Source organism: Cyprinus carpio, chromosome B11 (genome assembly GCF_018340385.1).
Source record: "Cyprinus carpio isolate SPL01 chromosome B11, ASM1834038v1, whole genome shotgun sequence".
Classification (NCBI taxonomy): domain Eukaryota; kingdom Metazoa; phylum Chordata; class Actinopteri; order Cypriniformes; family Cyprinidae; genus Cyprinus; species Cyprinus carpio.
In genome coordinates, this window is record NC_056607.1 from 12,677,202 (window position 1) to 12,695,045 (window position 17,844).

General features: G+C 36.4%; 2 protein-coding genes and 1 pseudogene across 2 annotated transcripts; 1 reads left to right on the forward strand and 2 right to left on the reverse strand.

Annotated features, from left to right (window-relative positions):
- Window positions 1–1,907: 1,907 nt before the first annotated feature.
- On the reverse strand, window positions 1,908–11,063 carry tpcn3 (two pore segment channel 3). The gene is made up of 19 exons (XM_019081935.2): window positions 10,809–11,063; window positions 9,926–10,008; window positions 9,726–9,840; window positions 9,031–9,159; window positions 8,499–8,615; window positions 8,094–8,212; window positions 7,886–7,987; window positions 7,572–7,698; window positions 7,105–7,312; window positions 6,865–7,009; window positions 6,539–6,724; window positions 6,376–6,440; window positions 6,104–6,191; window positions 5,945–6,014; window positions 4,424–4,643; window positions 4,203–4,293; window positions 3,985–4,098; window positions 3,778–3,890; window positions 1,908–3,626 (listed from the first exon to the last, which is right to left on the reverse strand). Exons 1-19 carry the CDS (start codon window positions 10,911–10,913, stop codon window positions 3,502–3,504), a joined length of 2,322 nt encoding a protein of 773 aa, XP_018937480.1. The 5' UTR covers window positions 10,914–11,063; the 3' UTR covers window positions 1,908–3,501.
- A 973-nt stretch (window positions 11,064–12,036) lies between these two features.
- Window positions 12,037–14,226, reverse strand: LOC109064863 (annotated as a pseudogene).
- Window positions 14,227–14,277: 51 nt separating this feature from the next.
- LOC109064905 (myelin and lymphocyte protein-like) lies at window positions 14,278–17,684 on the forward strand. The gene is made up of 5 exons (XM_019081937.2): window positions 14,278–14,413; window positions 15,958–16,070; window positions 16,589–16,756; window positions 16,888–17,019; window positions 17,349–17,684. Exons 2-5 carry the CDS (start codon window positions 15,981–15,983, stop codon window positions 17,421–17,423), a joined length of 465 nt encoding a protein of 154 aa, XP_018937482.1. The 5' UTR covers window positions 14,278–14,413; window positions 15,958–15,980; the 3' UTR covers window positions 17,424–17,684.
- Window positions 17,685–17,844: the final 160 nt, after the last annotated feature.

Below are 17,844 nucleotides of genomic sequence, written 5' to 3' on the forward strand. Positions count from 1 at the left end.
GGACACACAGGCCTATAATAACTGCTGAAATGTTTGTGGGGCAAATCTCAGGTCAGTCTGAGCGCTCATTGTACGCATTTACATACAGCCGTACACCTGCAGGCGCCACTGCACAGGACAACCAAAAATTGGCACACACGTTGGAATCTGCGGTTATTGGGACACCGCAGAGGCTGTGACCCGGGCTTGGCACTGGGGCTCTACCGTGCCACCTGCAGTCACCAAACACTTTGCATATCTCATACATACTTTCAAGTATACATATGAATCTTGTTACACATATACAACTCATTGAGCCAGACAACTTTTGCACTGCATGACATTAACTCCGACCAACAGGAACTCGGTTATTCTGGAAATTTTGTAACATGCATATTCTTCACTGTATAAATTAAATATAGATGAATCCATTTTAAAACCAGAAACATCTATCAAGAGAAATGAGTGACTTATCTGTCTGTTATTTATTTATTTTAAACGTTAAGGACAAGGATAGCAGCTGGTAAAAAAACAACAACAACAAAAAAACTTTAGACACAATGTGCCACAATAACCAGCTGGAGTGCACAAGAGCTCCACCAGTGGGCACTCCATCCCTGACTTTTACCATTCACCCAGCACTCCATTTCCCATAATCCTTTGCCCGGAGTCATTTGCACTCATCGTCAATTGCAGTCGCCTCTCTCTCATTACTTCATCAGTCTAACACTATAAGAATGGCACACAAACACTCTCACATGTTGTTGATTGTTACCCTGTAATGTTTCCTGGTGTTCTATGTTTCCTTGCCTCGCCTTTGTTTTCTTTGATCTTGGATTGTTTTGTTATTGTTTGCTGCCTGCCCTGACCATTGCCTGTTACTGGATTACCCTTTTGGATTACCTTGTGTGCTACTGTTTGCTGCTGTTTTGACCCTGCCTGTCTAACTATGTCTTAATAATAATATACATCCAATTTCTTTCTTTGTTTAATTTCAATTAAGACAGTCGACTGTTTTCGAGGATGCTCGCCAAGGCGGGTATTTTGACATACCCGCCTTGGGGTATGTCGTGGCAGGGGAAGTCGTGGCCTAATGGTTAGAGAGTCGGACTCCCAATCGAAGGGTTGTGAGTTCGAGTCTCGGGCCGGCAGGAATTGTGGGTGGGGGGAGTGTATGTACAGTTCTCTCTCCACCTTCAATACCATGACTTAGGTGCCCATGAGCAAGGCATCGAACCCCCAACTGCTCCCCGTGCGCCGCAGCATAAAAAAAATGGCTGCCCACTGCTCCGGGTGTGTGTTCACAGTGTGTGTGTGTGTTCACTGCTCTGTGTGTGTGCACTTCGGATGGGTTAAATGCAGAGCACGAATTCTGAGTATGGGTCACCATACTTGGCTGAATGTCACGTCACTTTCTCGTCACTTTCACTTTCTCGTCACTTTCATACTTTTATATGTATTTGTCTGTTCAAGGGCAAGACAGAAATACTGAATGGGGTTGTTATTTGCATCTTTTTGCTTTTAAATGCTTTAAAATCGCTTGAATGTTCAAATTTGCAAGTTGTATTTGTCCATCCAAGTGCAAGAAGACACAAAAGAACTCAATTTGGTGTCCGAATGTTGTTAGAGACCACTGAATCGAGTACTTTCACATCTTTTAATATTATAAACTCAAACATTTGCCAGGCTTAAAACACATGCCCATGATAAACTTTCGTGAGGACGCAGCAGTGGCCTGATTGGATCAACTGTCCCAAGCATCTTTCACACTGGCCCCGGGCCATTGGCCAGTCACTACTGTCAAGTCTGTGATCTTAATTTTAATTAAAAAAGCAAAAATACAATTTTGAGAAACACGTAAATAAGCACTGTAGCATTTTACAATAGTTATTGCATTAGCTATCAAGAATAACAACCACGATTAACAATATTTTACATAATTTTTTTATTTCTCTTGGTTATTTCACTATTATTACAGAAAATTAGTGATTTAAAAAATTGCATGTTTAGAGTAAGATTTGTGAAAATGTAAAAGAACTCAGCCTGATCCACAAGCAAAAAGACATTTGTGAAGGCATAAATGTGCACAGAACATTTTAAGGTGTACATCTACATTCACTAATTTACCTTCCTACACTGATCCTTGTTGAATGTTAGTTCATAATGCATTTACCAACGTTAATATGTACAGTTTAATGTTACACTTTTTATATGCAGATATCAGAGTAAAAAATGCTAATGTGGACATGTGTAGTTCATTATATTGTGTATGTTTTATATGAAAGACTTATAGGTTTGGATTTTTTGTTAATGGCATTTATTACTGCAAAATAAAAGGCTGACAGCTTGCGTGAAAGTAGGCTGTAGGTCTGGTGGAAGATGGGCCCCTCAAGAGCCCAGGGGCCCCTTACAGTCTTAATGCGGCTCTGTATGTAATAATTCTATATCACAGTATCATTCTGCTTATGTCAGTCATGAAAAAGTTGTTTTTGCCACAGGACTTTCATAGAAAAGACAGTATGGAAACTGGATAAAGAACGTATGAGTAAGAATAAGCCTACAGCACTATTCGTTTTTAATTGTTGTACAAGCACTTAACATCAGATAATAAAATCAGCAGAGTAATTTTACTTACTACAAACTCAAGTATCTCTGTATATATGAGCAATATGAGCAGCAATATAGCACTATATTGACACGGTATTGCCATGGCAATTAATTAAAGTAACAGCAAAAAAGAAAACTGTAATTGTGTTATATCTTTAAAAGAACATTGCCCAAACTTTTTACATACAGAGAATAAGTCATTCTGAGCAAATATGCTTATTTTCATGAATTTCTGATGCTCTGGGGCCAGCAAATTAAAAACTATCAGACATTTCAACTGACAGATGAAGGATGTAATACCGAGATTGTCCAGTAGAGTCATAGGAGAAGAAATCTTTTAAGCCTGCCTTTTCTCCTGTCTGTTTCCATCCACTACATTGACAAATAAAAACATTAAATCAGCTGAAATGTTCTGTACTGTCAATATAGTTTCATACAATTATTTTCACACTCTTGATATTCTAGAGTAACCCTTTCATTGCTGTAACTCAACAACCAGACTGGCAAGGGGTTAAACGCATGTGTCGCTGTGCACCGTTTTCCTGATGCTACTGGTGGTGACGGTGCCACCGGGGCCTGGGCCCACCCTTGCTGCTTTCAGCTATATTTTTATTATTATATTTTAAATTGTATGTGTACAAAATTTTAATCTGGAGCAATCCCTTTTTGGTTATGTAGTATATTTCCCTTTTTTCAACAAAATTTTTAAAATAGAAAATAAGATGCTACATTATAATAGCTTATATATAATATATATAGCCACAAACCTTTGATTACAAATGAGACTCTTTGATGACTGAAAAATGAATATTAATGGTCCATATAATAAATCTTATCAAATATCATACATAAAGGGAATCTTTGATACAAACCGTATTTATATATTTACATGTTTTTTTTTAGTTTTAATGTTGGTTATACTGAGTCAAAGACAGGGTTTGAGAAGTTGATATTTTCTGGCTCCTCTTCCTCGTTGAAGTCTTCATGACGAAGATCTGTTTCAAACATCCGCTGTAAAAGTCCATCCACAGTTCTGGATCCTGGAAAATAAAACAAAAGCAGTCCTTTTATTACTTACTAGTTTACCAAATAATGCATTTGAACAATAATGAAGTAAAACAAAATACAAGTAAAACAGAATAAAAAATGAGGGTAAAATAAATAAAATCAGGGGTTAATGAAATATCTTACTTCTTGAAGCAATCTTGAACATGAGCGAGGGCTTCTGTTTGCCAGTTTCAGAAGGGCCCAGTTCATTGTCAATGCTTTCCATTGCATCTACAAGACCAGTGTCCACACCATCCCTGCCAAACAAAAAGGGCTTCCATTAAAACTCCAAATCAACAGCAAAATGATGCTATGCTAAACAACTTAATAGGAGGTCCAAATGGTACATACTGTTGAACATTAAGCTCCAGCTCCTCTATTTTTTTCTCCAGAGAAGTTTGCAGGTCACTTTTGTCAAATGTGTATTCCACTAAGAATGCCTCCAAGATAAATGCTACAAAAATACTGAGGGGGGGAAATAATTAGGCTCACTACTTAAATTATGCATATTTGTCTTTCAAAGAAAAACACAATAATAATATTTTAAAAGATAGTCCCTTTGTTCTTACTTGATTATAATAATGACGACCACAATGTGAAAAAGGACAAAGAAAATTCTGGCTGAAACATGTGTGACTGCTGTGAAACCACTGGTCAGCAGTGAAATCAGTTAAGGGAAAAGCAATGCATGATAATGATGTTATTAGAACTTTCAAAGACCTTAGTCTAGAGTTTCACAGCATTATCCTTGGAGCAGAAATGCATTTTGATCTGTATTTGTGAAGGATATCATGCCACTGATTAACCACAGTGAGTTCCAGCAAGACAATGAAGGAAGAGACCACATTGTTGAAGTTGTTCTTGCAGTAGTTGAGTTTAGCAAAAGTGGTTCCTTTGAGGAGAGGGTTTCCACAGTACTCCTGATCAGGACTTGTAGAGTTAGGTTCAAAGAACTGAACTTTACCTTTAAATAATTCCATTCCAACCATGGCAAATATGTAATACACCACCTGTAGGGGACAGCAGTGGATTTCTACATACATATACAGTATTATACACATCAATTATGGCAGTTTTTCATCACAAACAACAGTTTAATATGCAGCATGATGGGTCTGCCTCCCTTCAAATGATTATGTCCCTGTCCCAGGATCATAAAAGGGTGGAACAATGGAACACTGTTGGCAGCTTGACGAGGTACAGCCATCTAAATGCAGTCATACATCAAGCACTGCATCCAGCCCCCACTTTTTTAACACCCTATTATCATACAAGGTGTCCTTGAGGCCCAGCATGGTGCAATATAGGAAAATCGCCATTTAGAGCATGGCCATTTTTGGTGGACACATTCATCCATTCTGAATTTTTATTTAAAGCAATAGCCTGTATAATGCATGCAGTATATATATATATGTATGTATGTATATATATATACATATATACATATATATATATATATATATATATATATATATATATATATATATATATATATTATATATATATATACATACATACATACACACACACAAACATACAATACTTCTCAAAAGTATGAGGTTTGTAAGCTTTTTGAATGCTTTGCTCATCAAGGCTGCATTTATTTGATCAAAAATACAATATATATTGTTAAACATAAGTTAAAATAACTTTTTTCTATTTTAATATATTTTAAAATGAAATTGATTCCTCTGATGTGTTCAGCTGTTCAGCAGTCGTTACTTCAGGCTTCAGTGTCACATGATCCTTTAGAAATCATTCTAATATGCTGATCTGCCACTCAATTTTTTTTTTTATTATTATCAATGTTGAAAACAGTTGTGCTGCTTAATGTTTCTGTGGAAACTGTGAATTTCAGGATTCTTTGATGAAGAAGTTCTAAAGAACATTTATTTGTTTTATAGAGTTTTTTGTGATACTATTGATGTTTTGTAGAATTGTCATTGAAACACAGTTTTGACATTTCTCAGTATCCCGGTTAGCTAAATAGAACATAACTGCCCAGCGGTGTTGCTAAGATGCCACCAGAAGGACTGATATTGGCATGAGGCTCTTAAAGGAACAGTTTGCTCTTTTACTCTCATGTCATTCCAAGCGTAACTGACTTTTTCTTCTGCTGAACACTCAACTGTTTTTGTTCATACAATGAAAGTAAATGGGGTCCAAATGAATACTGAACCCCATTGACATACTGTATAGACAAAAGAATGAAAGAAAAGCATACAAGTTTGGAACAACATTAGGGGCAGTAAATGATGCCAGAATTGGCATTTTTGGCTCAACTATCCCTTAACAATATGTAATTACTCACCACTATGAGTTGGCCAAATGTAAGAATAGTCGGTCCAATTTTAATAAGAGTGTTGATGATGGCTCGGAATCTACAAAGGTGAGATTTTTAGTTTAATGTCACATGGCAGCATTTAAAAAACATTTGCATATAAAAAGCATTTGGCTGTAACTATCTGACCTCTTAATGGAATCCACCAAACGTATGAGTCTGACAACTCTCAAGATGAAAACGATGTCCAAGATCTGGCGACTTGTGTAACCTCCAGCTGCAAACAAAAAAAATTGGTCATTCAAATGCAAAGATAAAGACAGTAAGATTTCTTAAAGGTATGCTTATATAACACTAACAACTTTGATATAAAATGTAGTAAATGCAAAACTGTATCCAAGTACACTGCATCAGTAGTATGTAAGTACAATATATACTTCATAAAGTTCCTAAGCACTTACAGTGTTTGAGTGCTGAGTTAATGATAGTGCCAAAGAGTGCAGACACAATAATGATGGTATCAAACCTGTAAGAGATAGATTTAACTGAATTTGATTTCATGTGAGCTAACACAGATATTATGTAATCAAATTCAGTGAGCCATACAAAACACAGTCTCCTTACCAGTTCCAGAAATGATGTCGAGCGAAGAATGCCCGAGGCTCAGTAGCGTACAGTTTGAGAATGATCTCCAAAATATAAAGAGCCAGAAAACCCCACTCAGCATTTGAGACCACAGGGTTCTCCTCATCCAGACCAATGAATACAGCATTCACCAGGATAATCAGGTCATAGACATACACAAACACTCTGGAACACACAATACGACAAACAGATGACCATATGGCAAGCACATGTACAAACATGTTTAACAGCATCAATAGGATGTCCAACAGGGACACAAAAGGAAGTCATACAACTTTGTTGTTAGATATTTTGTGTCCATGTACCTTGTACGAACCATATAGCGGATGAATCTGCTGACTGAGGAATTATACACGGAGGGGAAACAGATTTGAATGGGGTGTGGCTGGGACTTTACTGTGATCACCTGAATACTCAGAAGATCAGCAAGCTGGACAAATGCAATCTTCCCTGCTCAGACAATGAAGATTAAGGGAAAAATTCAATAAAATAGCAGTCAAATATAATTTTAAGTGACTATTGAAGCAAAGAAAAATCAGTCTGACCTATGTGTCCTTTATTCTGATCATCTAAGACGCTCCAGAGCAATTCCCGGTGAGCAATACTGATATTCGGCTTGACGAGTTTAACAAGATGGTTCCATTTGGCCTGGGTCACCACAGGCTCTCCACCTTCACCCCGGGTCTCCTGAAGCAATGAAAACGCCCGGCACATCTTAGATCTTCTGGCCTTCACCAGCTGCCGCACTTCCTCCTAGAAAACAGGAAAGAAATAAAGAAGAACTTCTAGAACTATCTATAAAAGAATGAGCTAGATTATGAGATTGATCAATAGTATTAAATGCAAACATTAATAGATCAAAAACCTTATTTCAATATATTAATTTGTTTTAATATTTAAAAATATACATATTAATTCAAGATTAATTTATTTTAAAATAATTTCTTTAAAATGTGATCAAAATAAATGTGACTGAGAAAGTTGCATGCCGCCTTGACAAGGATGTGAATACCTTAAGGTACTTTTTGTAGTTGTTGTAAACGACGGCAAGAAAGAAGGACATGAAGGTATATGTGTTGATAACAATGTACAGGATGAAGAAAACAGTGAAGAAAACACTGTAGTTGTAGGCCGGCATCCTAGAATGAAAACATAAAAATAATATCACAGAAGCATTTGCATAGCATGCTTAAAGCACACTGTGGGTTACTGAAAGTCTTTTATACTGTTGAATATACAATTGCACACTAATAAAACAATTCACCAAAGAGAATAAAGCCTAAAAGGAGAGAGGGAGAGAGAAACCTGCAATAGTTCAAGACTTACATGACATCAGGGCTATTAGCAGTGGTCACTAAAACATAAAGATCGAAAACAATATCCAAATAGTTAGTGAAATATGGAGAACCATCAATGGTAAGAAGGCCCCTAAGATAAAAGAAAAAGATAATAATAAACTTTTTTTCACTGGACACAAATAAGATGACTGAAAAAGTCCAGAGGTATAAATGATTGATACTGTATTTCGGATTACCTTTTCCCAAACAATTTAAGAGCCATGAGAGAAAAGACCAACACGCTGAACATGAATAAGAAAAAAACATAGGAGATCTGAGGCAGTGCATTCCGAATACTCCTGAACGCCCTCCGCAGCTACAGACACAAAAGAAAGGGGACAAGAATGGGTCTGGAGGACATTTGTACCATATGGACATACAGTACACTACCAAGTTCGGAATGGGTAAGATTTTATAAATGACCCAAAAAACTTAAAAACACAATAGTGTATGTTTTCTCCAACTTTAAGCTTTATTTCATGGCAAAATTATCTGAATGGACATTTTCAAACTATAAAAAAGAATGAATTAATGAGCTAATTAAACAATGCAGGAACTACTATACATTTATTATTTGATTTTGTGCTTTGAGGTTTTCTTACTTGTCTTCCCTCTGTAACATTGACTAACAGAAGAGGTCTTAAGACCCTCGACCATCGGATGGCAAAGTAGCCTGTTGCTTTCAAAGCCCCGTATATAGTCAAATCTATGAAAGAGAGCTGTGAGATGGGAAGAGTAAAGAAAGATCATAAAAAACAAAAAATACAGTGATATTCAAAATCTCCCAAAATTTCAAAGATTGCAAGCTAGTTTCACAACACATGTAAACCCTCTTCCTGGCTTCACTAAATGTCTACTCATAGTCAGTGAACGCCACATTCCTGGTGATCCTGCGGAACTGCTGAGAATGACAAACCCCGGGCTAAAGTTCATTTCACAACATTGTTACGACTACAGTACATTCTCAGCATTTTCTCATGTTTGTACAGACAGAACACTTTAGGTGAATTCACTGCTGTTCTATTATATCAATAATATATTATGATATGAACCAGATAAAACTGATTATGTAATGAAAATTGATCCTTTTCATATATACAGTCTGAAAATATTATTTTTGGATTAGAGGCCTACCGTTACAATGACTATGATGCAGATATTTTTAGGATCCTTCCAGAATTTATCCCTTGGAATGACTTTGGCATAGTGTACCATCCGCACAGTGAACGCAGAGAGACAAATGATCTCGATTGTAGAAGTCGCCTAGAGAACGCACACACACACACAACGTTATAGAATTTTACTATATAACTGTCTAATAAGATTTTAAACTAAGGTTACTTTATCAGAGTCTAACTGCCAAATGGTTTGCCACAATTAGCTGGGTTACAAATAAATAAATGTGGATAGTGACAGAAAAACACCATCTAAAGCTCCTGACATTCTTCCATTGAAAGTGACTATTTGCAATGAACATGAATCTCCATGAAATATCCCATTGTGTCATATGGGGAGTTGGCATGGAATACAGGATGTCATAAAGGCAGTAAACTCTGTTTTATGTTGCTAGTCAAATACTTTTCCAGTTCACATAGGTACTCTACTATGACAACAGACCCAAACTTTTCATTTTCAGTATATAGAGGTTCATGCATAACATGTTTTATAGTTAAACAGAGATAGAAACAAAGAGAATCCAAGAAATATTCAACCATCCATTCACAAAACTACACAAAGGTCTGCAATGAATTACACATTGGATAAATGATTAAACCACTGCTCGGCTATACAAATTTCAAATGTAAGTTTAAAATGTTTTTCACTCATACCCATATAGGAAGTGGCACAACAGCAGGATCCTCAAAGAGAGCCAGAGCAAGGTTTATAATGATGAACACATATACCAGCATCTGCATGAACCAGTGATTGTACAACAGGTACAGCCTGTGGAATATTTTACAGATTTTATAATACACAATCTAGTAATAGTCAAAGTTATATAAATGATTGCTGGAAAGTGATCTCTTACCTCACAGCCTGTGGCGAAGTATCAAAAAAGATGTTCCTGTTATACTGGGCATCTGACACATATACTGTGGCAAGGTCGAATTTCTAAAACCACATCAGCAAACATCAGCGACCAAGAAGAGAGAATAAAAACCAGTCTGATAGGCCATTATAGTCCATTGCATATTTTATTTATCCACTTTTTTTCATCTTTTCTAGTTCATTTAAAATGATTCTGTGAAGTGACAAATTAATTTATATAGTTGCAAATATTCCATGTAATCTCTCAATTAATATGATGTCATAAAATCTGCGTAAATAACGATTAATAAATTAAATAATTAGCAAAAGGCTGTATATAATGTATAACTGGATTAAACAGAGCGGCATACGATTCGACATATCAATTTACCAAAACTATTACGTGCTATACAGTAACCTCCCTTTCAAACTACAGACATCACTCAAAAATGGGACTGATTTGTGCACGCTCATGCTAACAGTTAGGTCCATGCATAATTATATGTGTATGGCAACAAACAAAAATAACAATGCATTTCTGTACAAAGGATAAACAATTAATAAGTAAAGAACTTCTGAAATATATGCAAAAGGCAAAAAAAAAAACAAAAAAAAAAAAAAATGCAAAGGGCTTGTTTTTTTTCTTGACAAGCAAGACACCAGATGTTTCTCTGATTTCATAAAATGATCCAGATTTAAAAGGACCTCTATGTTGCGGTAAGTTCAACAGACTTTCCATTCCATTTAATAAACCAACCAATCCAAATTTAATATCAGAGTACCATCTATGAACCTGAACGTATTTTCTGTTTGGATGTTTGCTTTTTGCGGCACATTGATAAGTACTTACAGGTTTCCAAGAACACTATATCCACGCAACATACCTCTGTCAGCTCATCTGAAACGTTACTGGAAACATTATTTCCTCCATTGGTTAAACCTTCATCCTTTGGTAAAGTATGGCCCTTTGGTTTTTCGGTCTCTGACATTTTTCTCTGTCCCTCAACTTTTCCCTGTCCTTACGCAGCTGATACAAATCCACTTCGCAGGAAATCCCGTCTTGAAAAAAGTTCATCTTGCAAACGAAGCGAATTTACTAATCCTAGTATGGTGGAGGTCTGGCTTTTGAAAATTCATGATCCACGCCTTCGCATTTGGAAAATAACCGTGAAACGTCAGCATGGGCAAATTAATATTTAATAGAGAAGCCATCTCACCAATCAAATTGAGGATGGTCTCATTAATATTAAGAAGCACAGCCTTGCATTAATTAGATGCCTTGCTTCGATTGGCTGAACGTCCTATCTAATTAATATTCATAAGGTGAGGCCTCGCCATAGTAGGATTTTTTTGGTTTTATCCCGCATATTCCAAACGGCAGGAAAGTGTGTCATTTGGCTTTAACCTCCACAAATAAACACTTATGGGGCGAATAATATATTTGTCTAGAATGCATGTGAGAATTTATTATACTAGAGAGTTTCTACAGCTATGTTTTTTGACCAGTCATGTGACTGAATCCAGCGGAACTAGCGGAGAGTTTTATAGTGACGTCTCAAAGGAAACACCCCAACGACTGTGTTATGATCACAGTCTATGGTTATGATTAACCCATTGTTGCCTTGTTTACACTGTAATTTACGCTGAGATCTCAAAACTAGAGGAACACCGTAATATCAAATAATGTATTATTACGTTTTTCAGTATATAATTACCTTTATAAAATAAAGTGATGGGCAGACAAAAATAAATAAAATAAAATAAAAATAAAAACAAGTCCAACTACTGTAAAACGTTCATATTTTTGTAAACGTAATAAATTTTTATGCACTGTAGATAAATGTTTATAACAACATTGTTTTAAAAGAGAAGCAGTATTTTACTGTAGGTTTCAACATGTCAAAGTTAACAGGAAACAATTTAAAAACTTGATTGAAAAAACGTTTTTTTTTTTTTTTTGGCAAACAGCCAGCTACGATTTCTTTAAACATAATTGTATTTCAGCCATGAAATGTAAAACTATTTTATTGTGGTATATAATATAAACCAGGACATTCACTAATGAAAGCTGATTACATTTCCAGCAGATGCAAATAACAACAACAATAATCATTCTCAAATAAATAAAATTGTAAAGACTGCAAAATTTAAAAATCCCATTCATTAGTCAAGATAGAAATGTGTTTAAAAATACACCACATTCTTAAAGCATCTGTGTCTGGAACTGCAGCACAAGGGGTCACATATATTAATCTTCTCTAGGTTATAATTTTGTTATTTTTATATCTAAATGAATATCTTTCCTTTCCATGAATTAGTGTATGGGAGTAGAGACACTTTTTGGGCCCTAATCTAAGTGTTATGTTGAACTCCTACATTTGAATGTTTTCAAACAGTGTCTGAAATGTGTTTCATATTTCACTTTTATGAGCTGTTCTGTGAGAACAATCTGAAGTCAAATTAATCTCGGTGGAACGGGGTTCGTCCTGATGGAGGAGTAAGCACCGATACGCTTGATGAGATTTGGTTCAACGCTGTGTGCCTTCTCACCAGGCCTCGATCTTGCTACCTTGTACAGCACCATGTCTTTTGCATTTCCCTGAGTGCAGATGGCCTGGTCCAGGTATTCAGCGGCTTGAATGGAGGAGTTACCTGGATAGAGCACAGCAGGGGTGCAACATTCAGTGGCAGGACACACAGTGTACAGCTGAGGCAAAAGCCGAATGATTTCTAGGAGATAGTGCCTCCATGCCAGCTCAACCACGGCCATTACATAGAGCCAGAAAGAGAAAATGAGGAGGTGAGAAGGTAAAAGAAAGAGGTGTACAGTGAGATGACAAAAGGAGGAGCATCATAGCCCCAAACAGGCCGAGACCCATCCATTCTAGAATGTGATAAGGCTCTGGATTCCAGTATCTCTGCAGACGTTCTGGATGGTGGAGCTTAATGTATAAAGTATTAAGTGCAAATCTCTGCGAGAGTAAGTTTTTAACAGCCGGGAAAAAAAACAGTCAACGGAAGTGCGTTATCGTCCAGGACAACAACGTTTTTCGGCCTCATCAGGTCCCATCCTTGGCACAGACAGAAAACATAATCTCTTTTCTCCTTCTCAAAGATGTTGGCCACTTCTCGGCTCTGCCACCTTTCATCAAGAGAACGTCTAACAACCAAAAACTGTTTCTCCAGAAGCAAAGCATCCTCATTTAAAGTGGGACCGCTTTCGATGTCACAGAGCATGACCTCAGCACATGGTTTATCTCCACAGGCTTTTAGGAGCGATTTGAGCTGTTGTGCCACCTGTAACAGGTAGTGATAGTCCCTCCCCTCTGCTCTCCTGGCTGTCACTACAGTGACCAGGAGATCCGCTTTCTTGGCATTTGTTTCCAATGGGTCCTTTAGGCTTTTCATAGAGGCTGCTGCTTCCCAGAAACGCAGGGCCTCCTGGCCTCTGTTGCAGCTTTCTTGTAGTGCAGCGTCACTTGTGAATCAAGATAAACAGTCTTTAACAAATAATATTAGTAGACGATGACAGCGTATAGGCAGTATCACTCCAAAGGAAAAAACACACAATAGCAGCGCTTGAGCTACTGGGTCTGACCAACGAAAGTGTTTGAGTCCTCCATCGAGGCATCTGTGTTTGTTTGAACTGTGATCACAATTCACTTCTGTGGCAGTTAAAACAGTGCTAAGGTGATGGCTATGTGACACGGGTGCAGGGACGGGGGAACCAGATTTGCGCTGATATGCAGTAAAAGTCGTGTCATATACAACTTTATGAATGTAGAGAGTCTTCTCAAGATAATTACTGGTATCTGTAGACAAGAGTGATATACAGAATCATACTTTCATTCTTATTGTAAATAAAACATTTAATATTACTAAAAACATTCTATGTCATCAATATATTTCTTTAAATAAAACATTATGCCATATATATAAAATAAAGTAAAATATTGTAAAAGTTGTCATATACACAAGACACTCTAAAGACTTTTTTTTTTTTTTTTTGTGGAATGTCCATTCTTTATGTGCAAAAAGCTCGTAGAAAGCAACGAAATGAATCATCTAGAAAACAAGATGATTAGAAAACATGCATAAAGAAAACAAACCAGGAAGAAATGACCCGTTAAGTCACGAGGAAATCGATGTTAACCGTTCCTTGCCCAGTAGTGCATCCAGGGAGAGGCCCTCATAAAGCTGAATCAGTGACTGAGCTCGCATTTAACGAATTTTAGGACGTTTTTGTCTCACAGGAGACAGCAATTAAAATACAATCATCGAGCGCTCAAAAACAACTGTGATTTGTGCATCATAGCCAGCGCTAAGTAAAGTAACAGAAACCACGTGATAACGACATCACGTGATGTAATTACAAGACCAGACACTAGATGGCAGTGTGGGGTTAAACACGTCGATGCGTGGGGCAAAATGAAATGTGCAAAAGAGAGATTTTTGATAGATTGGTGGTAGACCAGAAGGTTGGAGGAAGGTAAGCTGTATGCTGTGCAATACGTAAAGGGGAACAAACCTGTTTCGTGGTTGATTGTCTTGTAAATTTTTTAGTTCCAAAACACAAGTCGTAGTTTTAAAATAAGCCCGAAGGACTTGATTAGCTGGATCAGGTGTGTTTAATTGGGGTTGCATCTAAACTCTGCAGGGCTGAGTTTGACACCCCTGATCGTTTTATGCTGATGATACACAAGGCAACTTTTTGAGTAATTTTGGCAGGCAACTTTGGTCAATGTTGCTGTCAATGGGCAACCAGGTGAGACACAGGGCCCACAACCGATATATCGATACCGATAAGTATCCAGATAGAAATTTGTTACCCATTCTCAATGGGAAAGTACTCAAGCATTGCTCAACAAAAGTTGTCTGGCAGAATTGTTTAGAAAGTTTCCCCATGTATCATCAGCTACAGAGATACCAAATGTTTGGAAGTTTCACCATGACCCCTTCTTCTTTTTGGTCTTTAAAAATGGCTGACATGAATTTAGTGCTCAAATTTAACACCCTTATGCAAATATGATTATATTTTGTCATTGTCATGTAAATCGGTCTAAATTTCAAATTATTTGTTGTAGTATATGAATATCTTAATACTGTGGGTTTTCAAAGCAGAATATGACTTTCTGTTGTGAGACATGATTCAATTACAGTTTTGCACTCTTATTATTATACTTGTTTTTTTAATTACATGTTGCCGAACAGATTAATATGCAAACTAGAGACAATTAATAGACACATTGATTATAATATCAAAACCCATTTTTGGCCATATTTACTCACATACTGTGTGAAGTGAAGTAGTACATCAAACCATTCTCTAATATTTCACACCATGGTTGACAGTCTATGAAACTAAATCCTGAGTCACGCTCTGACACGCACCATGGTCACCTGTGTTCTGGTTAAACAATGAAATCTAACCCACCCGTGGGACCAGACTGACCTATCATCACCTGTACTGTTAGGGAAAATGAAAAAGAACAAATTTTCCATTATGTTTCATTTTACCTATAGTCTTACAAAATGCCACAAGATGCATGGTCACATTAATAGGGAAAATTTGGAAGTAGATTTTTTTTTTTTCTCAAATCTACTGTTTTAAACTTGTCTTCTCAGTTTCTTTTCTCCATATTTTGCATTTACATACAGTATATTCATCACATATGTCACCTTGAATAGAGAAATCAATTTAGGATTAGAATATAAGATGTTGATGTATACAGTAGGCTATGCTGTTCTATCATAAAACAATAAAGTAAGTTTTCATGGCTGTTTTAAAGACAGCAACAACCAACAACACTGTCAAAAATTAATGAGCATCTGACACTATAACGATATGTAAACAAGTGTTGACTGTCACACGAAGTCTAGCAAGTAAATAAAAGAGCAGCCCTCAGATGGAGTGAATACACAGGGTGGGTCTTCATGGTATGCATCAAGATGAACAGGTTTGTCCAGCACTCTGTCAGCCTCTTTAATAGAGCACATCCTCAGCACTTCTGCACATTCATTCTAACTGTGCAGAGAGGACACTCGGGTGTGCACACATGGCGACCAATACAGGACAAATGGGCTACCTGCCCCGCGGAGGGGCAATATTCTGCACCATACCCGACATCTTCTACCTTCCAGAGCTTGTGAGTTGATTTTAATTAATTGATTACTTTACTGATGTTATGTTTTCATTAAAGTCACCTTGAAACATTATGAAACCAAAAAACTTCATGTAATTTATTTATTGTAAGTTTAAATACTAAAGTAAAAATTAGTTTTAAAAAATGCAATTAAGACCCATAAAATGTTGAACTGTGGTAATCCAAAGATTATATTGTAATTCCAGCCTACTTAAAATGATTTGATTTATAACTTAAGTAAATGCATATATGTATGCACACAAATTTTCAGCAGGAAAATATCACTGGTAAATATCAGAAAATGACATTTTTTTTATCTATTTTATACTTTAATGTCATTGTTTTCTCTTATATCCAATGTTTTGAGATATTTCAGGAAGAATTTCGTTTATAGAGTTCTTAATTTTTTATTCATTTGTATATACATTTTCTGTACAACTATCTGCAAGCTCTGTAACTCCAGGAATAAAGAGGGATTCTGTAAGTGAAACTTACTTTTTTTCATTTTGCTCATCTCTCAGGTCTTTGGGGGTCTGGTATTGAGCCTGGTAGCGTCTACGTACCTCTTACCTTACAACCCCCAGGCATACGTTATCTCTGTGGCAATTTTTTGTTTCGTCGTGACATTCCTCTGGTTGCTGATCTTTGCCTGTGGGTCTCATCATAACAGAAGCTCTTGGGCAAGTGCGGTAAGTTCATAGTCTCTCTCTCTCTTTGTCTATTTCCTTTCCACTTTCTCTTTGTACTTCAACTGCTTTTCTTTCTCTCCCCATGAAGACACAAACACATTTTCTTATATATCTTAATTTTCTCTTTGCAGGATGTAGCATACCATGGATTTGCAGCACTCCTCTATCTCAGTGCCTCCGTGCTTCTGGCTTACATAACCATTTTTTGGGATATAGCAGTTGGCAGAGATGAACTTATTTACAAGCTGGACGTAGCTGCCGTGGTAAGTCCCTATAGCTAAAAATCAAAAATCATTCCAAGTCTACAAAGCACTGTTTAACCTGTTAAACGCAAATACAATAAGATATTAGTGAAGTCTGTAAACAATAAGGAGCTTTACTTTTAGCTTTACTTTTGATAAACTGGAGATTCTGAATAATCTTTAATATGTAAATTATTAAACATGCCTTAATGCGATTTATGTGGTAACAAAAAAAAAACAACAGATAACATGACTACAATAGATAGGCCCAACAAAGCCATTTTAAAGTAGCAGCTGCACATTTTACTTGTTGAAGTGTATAGTGACTATTTATGTCTCTTTCATTTCAGGTATTTTCCTTTTTGACCACTTTACTGTATGTCATCCACACAATTTTCTCAGCCATCAGATGGAAATCCTTCTAAAATGCCTGCATTACTCATCTGACATCACATGTAATTGTTGAACTGCATCTTTAAGCAATGTTATGACGTTTACTCAAACAAATGGCATTTAACATTTAGTGCATCAATAATAATTTATGTGATAGAGTGACGTTCCAGTCTTTTCATGTTCTCCTAAATTGTATTTTTTTTTATTTTTAAACAACCTTTTGCTTAACTATTCTTGCCTCAGGTGTAAATTATTATAATTATGTCTTATCTAATAAAGGAAAATAAACAATCTGTGGAGTAAAATTTCTTGATGTGGCACTGGATACATAAATGTCCCTATGGCTTTATTATAAACCAGCAAATCACCCTTTATGTTTGAATATAAGGATGGTAAGATCTTCTAGAATGAATTGCCTGCTTTTACAAAATTCTGCATAAATGTACCATAAAA